Here is a 10,937-nt window from a genome sequence, read left to right on the forward strand (position 1 = left end):
TGTCTATGCCCCATGGCTTTGTAACCACACTCTTGTTGCAATATTTGCAAACTTCTGTTTATTATTTTGCTTACTTTCGATAACATTTCATATTGTAACACTGTTCAAATCCTACGAAATTTAGTCTCTACAATGTGGAACTCAAGAAAATCAACATATTAAGCCAACTACCGCTTCTTATATTGAACAGTGCAAAAGTGACATATGGGCTTTGTTTCATGAGATGTAAGACTGAACTATGCAGGCCTGGAGAAAATAAAATAGAGAAGTGTATCAACATGTGAGAATAAGATTAACTGGGTGCCCAAAATTATTATATGTACAGGCAAAGAACACATTTGCTGAAGAGATCTAAATAGGCAAATATTACTAAATACTTGATTACTATTGTTGATGATTATGCATGGTATAAGGTTGTATTCCACATTCTGATAACAAAAACGCAGTGACAGTCAAGAGGCAGTATAATAATATACACTATAGGTTAGCACAAATATTTCCCAAAAAGTTCATTCCATGACAATTTGTCCTATTCATAATATACACCTGTAATTAAAAATAATAATAAAACCTCTCTCAGAACAGAGGAGGTAAAAAGTGAAGGTGAAATATGTCATTGTACAAATTGTACAATATCACACACATACATGGGGGTACACACAAACTGAAACAACACCCAATTCCTAGGGATTCACCACAAATTCGGTCTTAAAGAAACGACATAAACCACGACAGTGCAATGTTCTGTGCACCACAGAATAAGATACTTCCACTCCTGTTAGTCCCTTTCCTTACAAGAGTCAATCCTTGTAACAATCACTATTGCTATGTTTCTATTACAAATAAAAAGCATATTCAAATTATTATGTCTCTGTTTAACTTGCTTTTTTCCTTTCCTTGCAACAAAACAGATGTATACAGAATACTCTACATCAGTGCACAAAAATCAAAAGAAATAAAGGTACATGATACACTATGAGTCTGGTCCCTGGGTATCACTAATCCTTTACACGAAATTAAATAAAGTACACGAACCAAATGAAAATAAAAACAAATTTAGTGAGAGAGACTTGTCTGGAGAACTGGTCGGAGGTCCTGTGTCATAATCGGGTATGACACAAGAGGAGCTGTAGCCCCACTGATTGACATAGGGAGTGACTGTGGCCCACCCTGCTGAGGATTTTGCTGCTGTCCTTGCTGTGGGGGAGCGCCTGGCTGCTGTGGTGGTTGTGGCCCTGAAACAAGTAATGCAGATACTCCTCATCAAGTCATTAGACAATTTCATCAATGCAATGAAACTGTGCAAGTAAGTTTATTCATCACCTACTTACAAATGGCTTTTAGAGAACCTGGAGGTTCATTGCCGCCCTCACATAAGCCCAACATCAGTCCCTATCCTGAGCAAGATTAATCCAGTCCCTAGCATCATGTCTTTCTACTTGAAAGTTAACGTAAGTTTGAGCAGCACACTAATTTTTTGACAAAAAAGTTTTAAAGAAATATTCTTTTTTCTCTTCAGTAAAATGTCGAACTTTTTAATTACAGGTATAAAATAGCTATTTGAGGAGGTGGCGAACAAAACGATATTGATGACGCAGAACATCTGCATGGAAATATATGTACTTCGGTACATTAAAATATAAAAAAATTTATATATATATATATGATATGCGTAAATTACTTCGTGATTTAAGACGGCGCTTATTCCGTCAGATCCCAGCCAACTAGTCACTCATAACGAGTGCACCTCAGCACATGTGTGGACTTCAGTCCTATGTTCATAGACATCTATGACGTAGTAAGAGGGCGGCCACTAGAGGGAACTCAGGAGTTGGAACTTAAACTGAGATGATTCTGTCCAGCACCGTGATGGGTATCCGGTGTGGCTTAGTGGATAAAGCATCAGCACGTAGAACTGAAAACCCAGGTTCAAATCCCGGTGCCGGAGAGAATTTTTCTCTGTTCCATTACTCTTTCATCATATGATGACGCAGAATATCTGCATGGAAATGTCATATGTACTTCGGTACATTAAAATATATAAAACGAGTTTAGTCACAAAAAAAGATTGATTTAAGGATACTTTCTCCTACAATGTGTTCACATTAAAATTGATCAAAAGAAATTTTATCCCATTAACAACTATGATCCCATCATGCTTTGTACATTGTTTATGTTCTTAATCTGTACTGCTAATTTTTAGTGCTGGCCATTTTACATCTTGTTTTAAATGTATATTATTTTATCCATTTTGAAACAATGAGTGATATTGAAGACAGTGTTGTATCAGTGAAGCCAACAAAGGCTTCAGTGGTCATTCAAAAAAGATTATGTCCACCCTGAGTTGATCAAAAAAGATTTAGTCCAATATTTAAATGTGTTTAAAATACAAATAACACAACTTTGATTTCAAAATGTCAATGAAACAATATCCAAAGTGTCATAAACTGGGATAATGTAAACATTTAATGTTTTCAAAGGTATATTAAAAATAACAGTTTTTTGTCTCTCCTGAAAATTCTTATTTACGTGACTAAACTCGTTTTGTTCGCCACTCCTCATTTTATAAATGGAAATTTAAGCTTTAGGTTCAAAATTTGGTGCATACCTTCCACTGCAAGTGTCTGCTGGGCCATTGTCACAACTGGTGGTGGAATCTGCACAGGAGCCATGGACACAGTTGCTATCGACACTGGAGCCCCGGCCACTGCAGCAATGGATACTGGTACAGTTGCTACACTAGCTGTCACGGTGCGCAAAGTGCCAGCTGCCACAGCTGCATTCACCTGGAATAACAATAGATGAGCAATTTTAGAAACTTTGGTTACTTACATTACTTACAAGGACAAAGACAACCTATATGTAGCACAAAAAGAAAGAGGGAGAAAGAAGAGTAGAAAAGGAGGGAAGAAATGGATGCAAAAGAGGAAATTAAATATAAAAGAGATACAAGAGGTAAGAAAAAGCAGTGGAGACGAAAGGAAAAGAAGACAGGGAACAAAGAAGAGGAAAATAATGCAGGACAATAAAGAAAAGTAGTGAAGGATGATGAATAGAAGGACGACGAAAAAACAAGGAGGGGAGAACAATGAAGGAAAGAAAGATAAAAAGAGGGAGCACGTCATGTAGAGGAAAACGACACGAGACATGAATAAGAAAGAAAATAGCATACAATAATGGAGAACATAAAGAAGTATAAGAAGAAAAACCGCATTTGTGTCTCAGTGCCCGGGTTCGATCCCCAGCCAGATCATGAATGGAATCTGTGTTGGACAAAGCATATGTTGCAGGAGGGTTTTCTCGGGGTACACTCATTTCCATCTTTCATTCCACCAACACACTCCATCTTCCATTTCATATATCATCTGCAATAGTTAAAAATAGGCTGGGTGAAGTCTTGGGGTAGTACAGGAAGGACTTGGGGCTCAGGGCTTGTCAGGTACTCATCTGGAGATAAGAGCGGCTCTATCAGGGCAGAGGCAGGATGGCCCACCTGTTGTATTGTATTCCCAAATGCCACCTCGGCCACCTGTCGAAATAAACAATCAACACATATAGAGTGCACAGTGGGCCAATGAAAGATTAAATGCATAGCTTCATTCTGGGTCCAGCCCTTGAAAAGCCAGCCAGACGAGAAGGAAAAGGAGAAAAGAGAAAAATAAGAATAAGGGAAAGCAAAAACTGTGAATCAATAAAATGACTAAGACGGAAAGGATTACGAATACAAAAATAGACGGAAAAGGATTGTGAATAGAGAGATGAAGATCATGCTACAATTTTCCACAACAGCTATAGAAACTTTTTACCCAGAATGAAGTATGTAATAATTCTTTCAAGCACAGACAAAGAACACAGCAAGTACTACAATACGAAGTCTTACCATCTGCTGAGGTGTAGGTGCCTGAGCAGGCTGGATCTGTGCTGTGATTGGTTGGACTTGCATGGTGGGAGCGCCTGTGTTGGTGATGGTGACAGCAGGCACTGTGACAGCTGTAACATTGGCTGTGCGCTTGGTTCCCATCCTCAGCTGGGCATTTTGATCCAGAAGGAACTCGTTTGTAGCTGTAAGATCCGACACCTGTTTCTTCAGTTCTTCTATCTTCTTGCGGAGCATTGCATTCTCATCATCCAGTAGTAATGTACGTGCTTCTGCATGTGACAACACTGTTGCCGAATAACAGTGATTGTGTGGTGTTGGCTGAAATTAAAAGCCTACTTTAAATCTCTTGCTACTAACTTCAAAATTATGGAAAAATATTTTCAAGATATTTACAATGGGTTAATTTATTTTATTTAATAAGGCCACCAAAAATAACATTAATTAAATAATATTAAGAAAAATAACAAGAACATGTGCTAAGATGAAGTAGAGGAAGACATACTCTCGGGTTGTTTTGGAACTGAAAATGTCAACTGGTCTAAACCCTGAAAGTGTAGGTGATGATGACGATGATAAAGATGACGACTTTTTCTTTTTATAAATGTTAGTCAAAATTATTGGATGTGGTGTTAGAACATATTTTCAAGAGTACTTCCGTTTCCCCTACCATCATTACCTTATTTTCCATAATTCACAATCAACCTCATCACTGGTACAAAATGAAATACGAAACTATTGCACTGTCTCAAAAAAGCAACTGCATGGGATTGTTACAGTGTTCAGATATGGCAAAATAATAAGTTTCCAGTTGTTTTGTGCATCAAAATATGTACTGTATTGTGCTAAATATTTATTCATTATTTACCCTTTGACTTAGTAATATTTTCGTATAATCCGAGTTTTTTATAATTCGAGGTGCCTCAGCCCCAATTAGCTCAAATTACCGGGGCTCTACTATATTAATATAACATGATAATGTCCTTTTAAATGTTTACTCAATAAGGAAACATAATCATACTTCGAAACTTCCAGTAAAGAAAAGCAATGCATAACTGTCTTTCCGATTTCAAATTAAGTTAGTTTACGTACCTGATTGTGGTTCTCCCTTGCAATTATCAGTTGATTATTCTGCTGTAATTCAGGGGTAATGAAATGACGTCTCTTTGCCTCAGGTGGGCCAAACTCTCTCTCCAGAACTACGTTACTTCCGGTGCCAGGAAAGCAATCAAACCTTAAAAAAATGAAATAAGAAGGATTCTCAGAACAGCTACGCTATTAGAATTCTGACAAAGTCGTGTTAATTTTCTTTGTTAAAATCACTATGTTGGTATACCTTTTCCATTTAATAACATATTCCAACAAAGAAATCATGTAACAGAGAGAGAATACTAAGAAACGGAACACAATCTTAAGCTCTAGATGCTTCATTCTCTTCTATAAAATGTCTAATAATCTGCCTACATGAATGGCCTAATCCTTTCAAGTGCTATTCAAATTTCCTAACACAGAGCTAGCCATAAAGGATCGTATAGCATGGAATGTTTTCAGTGTGACTGAAGTATACAAAAACTCGTTTATGAAGGATGAATCTGTGTACCTTAATTTTCTGGTGAAAAAAATAGTGAGAAAGCTATCCTAGTCACTGGAGTCGTTACAAATGGCTAAATTAATGTCAGTCACATTAACCAATTAATTAATAAAGATATATTTGTTATCTGGTGCCTTTTTAAGGGTTATGAACAATATCAAGGAATGAATTCAAAGAATTCTAAGTTTATCTAAACTACTTCAGCTTAATTCTAAGCTATTCAAAAACTGGGAATTAAATCATTAATAAATCCTTTGTTTTTATTCATAATATACTAGATCATTTATAAATAGAGAGAAATTTGCATGTTATATCTCTATTATTTAGTCGTTCTTTTGTAGCAGACGCGTATGTTACTGGTACGTTTTTTCCTACACGGTCATAAATGAGTAAATAAATTTATTTGTATATAGCATTTTATCAAAAACTACTCAGGCCTACATATAAAGCGGTGAAATCAATTACAAAACTGCTGTATTAACTGTATTTTTGTACTCTCTTTCTTTTACTGTTTCGTTTTAGAATTGAATAGGTTACCCCAACAACATTGTAACAGCCACAAGTTATAAGGTTCAGAATTTTGGAAAAAGTATTTTTAACAAAATATCCACACTCCATGAAGGTTTAGTTGAGTTTTATAATTAAATCTATGTAATTCGTGGATTTAAGTAAATGCACAACTAAACCTTCTAGAGTGGGTATTTCGTTAAAAACTATGTTTCCCCAACATTCTGAACCTTATAACTTGTGGTTGTTACAACGTTGTTGGGGTGACCCAGTCAATTAATGTCAATTCATGAGTTATTGTTCTCACAAGCAGCATGAAAACAACAAGCAAGGTACACTAACTACCTTCTACTGTATCAAGAGAAAGAAGTGGCCACGGATCTAGATTGATTTTCTCAGAAAACAGTAAATGAAGATTAGGAAACAGGTGAGTAAACAGCAAACTGCTGTTTTACTATGCATCTTTGGCATTTTGAGTCTCACCATGTTAATTCGTAGGATAAATGGACAGAAGAAGGGAGGGGGAATAAAAGTTTCCAATTGTGAAAAAAATTATTGGCAAAAACTATACAGTAAGCCCCCACCTCAACATTTTAAGTATGCAAACATGTAGTTCAGTGGAAAATATAATAATAGAGCATGCTTCTCAAGGAACTACAGAATCAAAGCATTGCAAATAGTATTACCTTGTATCTTCAAATTCAAATCTTTCTCTTCTTCTAGTGAGAAGCCCAATGCCATTTGTTGTGACATTGGTAATTGGGGGGTTCCTCACCCCAAACGTCAATTCCACCTCATATTCTCTCACAGACAGATGACGAAACTTGCATTTTCCTCCACGTCGACATTCACCTTTTAAGTAATCCTTGCAAACAGGAGCTTCCCCAGGTCGAGGGACATCTGGTGCAATGCCTGCATGCATAAATTCACATTCAATTGTTTAGAACGAAGTTACTGTTGGTGTAAATTTTTAACCAATAAATATAAAAAATAAAAAGTTTTGGAAAAAATCGTATACTAAATTATGCACCCACTGTCATATGGATAAAAAAATTTGCATATAATCATAGATATATATTCTAGAACAATTTCACCCTAATATATCAAAATTAAATGCAATTATCAATCTACTCTTGCAAGGAAACCATATTAAAAATTGTACTGCCCCTTAAAATTCATCTTCGGTAGTGTCTTACTGCACAAACTCAAGATATAATGGCAAGCAAGTTATCTATGATGTTACGGCTGCTTTAATTTAGAACCCTTTTCTTCACCTTCATGCGAGTTACCTGTCTATTTCAAAGTTAATGATAGTACAATGCACTGGCGGTTTCTGGCCTGGATGCAGGTTTGCATTTCACAACCACCATCTTTATTATAGTCTTTTAACTGAATCCAGGTTGAATTGTTACTTCTCCCAACAATTTTTTTTATATTTAGTAGGTTATTTTACGACGCTTTATCAACAGCTTAAGCTATTTAGCGTCTGAATGAGATGAAGGTGATAATGCCAGTGAAATGAGTCCAAGGTCCAACACCGAAAGTCTCTCAACAAAATTTTAATTAATTCTTTCTGAGCAATGATTCGTATAACAGTGACACAATATTCGTCTCCATTCAGTCCAGCGAGGTGTGCCACACAGCTGAATCATCTCTCGTGCATGCAAATCTAATATAGCAATCTCACAAATGCAGCTGTTAAGCTATGTGTTGCGAATGGTGGCGGAAATCAACATATAATCTAATAATAGCTGATATCACACATAGTAAATGCTTTATTCGTATTTCGTTACTTATTTCTTTCAGTCAGGATTAAATCTATGTTGCATGGTTGTAAAATTTATAGATCTTGGAGCAACAGTAACAAATATAAATGACATTCAGGAGGAAATTAAATGCAGAATAAATATGGGAAATGCCTGTTATTATTCAGTTGAGAAGTTTTTATATTACTGGTTGTTCTGCATTGTTGTGAAACTTGGACTCTCACTTCGAGAGAGGTTAAGGGTGTTTGAGAAGGTGCTTAGGAAAATATTTGGAGCCAAGAGGGATGAAGTTACAGGAGAATGGAGAAAGTTACACAACAATGAACTGCATGCATTTTATTCTTCGCCTGACATAATTAGGAACATTAATTCCAGATGTCTGAGATGGAAAGAGCATGTAGCACATATGGGCGAATTCAGAAATACATATACAGTGTTAGTTGAGAGACCGAAGGAAAAAGATCTTTGGAGAGGCCGAGACGTAGATGGGTGGATAATAATAAAATGGATTTTAGGGAGGTGGGATATGATTGTAGACACTGGATTAATCTTGCTCAGAATAGGAACCGATGTTGGGCTGATATGAGGGTGGCAATGAACCTCCGGGTTCCTTAAAAGCCGTAAGTGAGTAAATAAGCAAGTAAAATTTATGGATACAAGTTAATTGCAATCACCTATAAATAATATCACAAATTGCCACTGGTATAGGCCTAATGCAACATGTCCAAACAATCAATCTCACTTACCCTTGCGGACAACAGCTTCCAGCACGTGTGATGGCAACTCTCCTGTTGCTTTATAATACTCCTCTTCCTCACGAGTTCCATGGACAAAGCGACATGTGCTGCGCGAGCACTGGGAGTTCTGGTAATCGTGGCAGAAAATGAACTCGAACTTCCCTTCTACAACAAAATAAAAACATAGGCTATTAGTCTTTCTAGCAACCCTACAAGTTTTCTTCTATTTACAGAAAAAAAGTTCTGTCAGTTGTTGAACAAGTCAAAAATATATTACCTTGCAAACTGGTGAAGGTCATCTGACAGTACGTGAATTTTTCTTACAAATGTTTGTAAAATTCATAAAAACTGCACTTTATTCTTATCCTTCATCAACTGATGGATAGTTCAGTTGATAGAGGAATTGGTTACGGACTGGAAAGTCTCAAATTCAATTCCGACCTCTGGGTGGTGAAGAAATTTTCTCGTTGTCAGAACTTCTAGAATGGCCAAGAACTTTACCAAGTCTCCTATCAAACTGAGTGCTGTGCCATTCCTAAGTGTAAAAGGCAGTCAGAACATCTTAGTGCCGATCACACCACCTCATTCTAATGCTAAATCCTCTACCTCCATGCCTTGCAAATGCCTTCATGGAGTGAAGCGCGCTCGATTAAGTGCGTCGGTGTCTATTCCAAAATCGGCAGAATCCGCTCAACGCTCGTTTAACCAATACTTGTACTTACAAACATAATTATTTACTTCAACAGCACCGTGGATTTATCATATTTGGCATACGTTAGTGGTAGCGTCTGATCGTGTTGCATGTTATTTACCCTTCGCCAATGTACATTTCCGAAAATATTGTGAGTCAAAGGTTAGATCAGATGAGGGGATAAATAAGTGACATAAGGCCAACAATGTGATAAGGTTAGAGTCGGTTATATGAGGGGATAGCTAAGTAACATGAGGCCGAGAAATGTGACAAGTTTAAGAGTGGATTAGATGGAGGGAAGGTAACGAAAAAACCTAATATAAGCTGCTTCTGTGTTATTTTACGAAGTGTCGAATATGCATTACTTGTGGGTGGCTATAGGGAAACTGATTGCAGCAACAGATATTGAGTTCTAGGTGGGATAACTAAGTGACATGAGACCGCGAATGTGACAAGGTTATAAAATGAATTAGATGAGAGGATAGCTAAGTGACATGAGATCGAGGGCTGTGACAAGATTAGTCACAAATGTTGCTAGGCCTCCTGTTTCCCTCATCTAGCTACAGTTAGTGCCGCTAATGTAAACAAATACCCTTACAAATTTTAGAGAAAACGATATTTCTGATATATTAATCTGGCCAGATTTCATCTCATATTTTTTTATTTCGATAATATAAACACAAAGTACTGTTGTTTCTAATATACAATGTGTCATTATTTTTAAGAGTTGAGTAGATGACAAGCTGTAATGTGAATCTGTGGGTAAGCATAAGAATAAATTACTTAATATCTCACCTCCGTCTTGTTCTTTTTCATTGGGATGCAAGTACTTGCAACGCTTCCCTCGGTGGCATACTTTACGAAGAAAATCGCGGCACACAAGCTCTCCATTTTCACTATTTCTGTCTCCGTTTGGGCTATCTGAACCATTTTCTGACGACATTGTTCATTTGTTCTTTCATAAATGAACTTCGGGGACTGTTTCTCAGAAACTTGATTTCATAAATGTCAACATAATGAACATACCAATGCCACTTACTGCGGAACAATACGTAAATATTCCTGGTACTAAACTTCAAAGTATTTATTTTTGGTAATATTTTTATATACCAACCCCACAGTGTGACATATCCTGCTTTAATCAACAATAAAACATTTCCAGTTTACTTCGAAATTAGCAACTTATTATTACAAAAAAACACAGTAATTCGTTAAATATGCTGTCGCATCTCTCATAATCACATTACACAATATTAGCCATTTTTGGAAAATATAAATGCAATAATTATATCAACACAAAGGTAACATTTCGGCCATGTTCCTACTTCGTGTTATTTGTGTTTCATTTTAGTCGTTTCAGAGCTTGATTACACACGCCATCTAATGGTTACAAATTAAAAGTAGGAATTCAATATTTTTTCACGAGGTAGCGTTAAAAGCCGCAAAGAAGAGAACAATAGAAAGAGCGATCGATAATTTTGTTTACACCGCATTTGATGTTAAAAACTGTTAAATTTGAACATGTCAGGGAAAAGGAAAGCTGAAGATATTGGTGAAGAATCTGATAACAAGCAACATAAAGCAGAAAAAAAGGAAGATAATGAAGATATTAGTGCGAAAGAAGAAGAAAACGGCGAAACGGAATCGCCTCTTCCTACAGCGAACAATGACAATGAGAACGGAAGTCAGGATGGATTTGCTTCAGCCGGTACTTGTGACAAAAAAGACGACAAAGATGTGGCAAGTTTGTTATATTATATGAATGCTA

At 36.5% G+C, this 10,937-nt stretch overlaps 1 protein-coding gene across 1 annotated transcript; it reads right to left on the reverse strand.

Annotated features, from left to right (window-relative positions):
- Positions 1-446: 446 nt before the first annotated feature.
- LOC138706493 (zinc finger CCCH domain-containing protein 10-like) lies at positions 447-10,922 on the reverse strand. Its single transcript, XM_069835840.1, has 7 exons — positions 9,965-10,922; positions 8,488-8,643; positions 6,662-6,887; positions 4,970-5,111; positions 3,881-4,198; positions 2,609-2,786; positions 447-1,235 (listed from the first exon to the last, which is right to left on the reverse strand). Exons 1-7 carry the CDS (start codon positions 10,110-10,112, stop codon positions 1,057-1,059), a joined length of 1,347 nt encoding a protein of 448 aa, XP_069691941.1. The 5' UTR covers positions 10,113-10,922; the 3' UTR covers positions 447-1,056.
- Between the last annotated feature and the right edge of the window lie 15 nt (positions 10,923-10,937).

This window comes from Periplaneta americana, chromosome 9 (assembly GCF_040183065.1).
Source record: "Periplaneta americana isolate PAMFEO1 chromosome 9, P.americana_PAMFEO1_priV1, whole genome shotgun sequence".
Taxonomy (NCBI): domain Eukaryota; kingdom Metazoa; phylum Arthropoda; class Insecta; order Blattodea; family Blattidae; genus Periplaneta; species Periplaneta americana.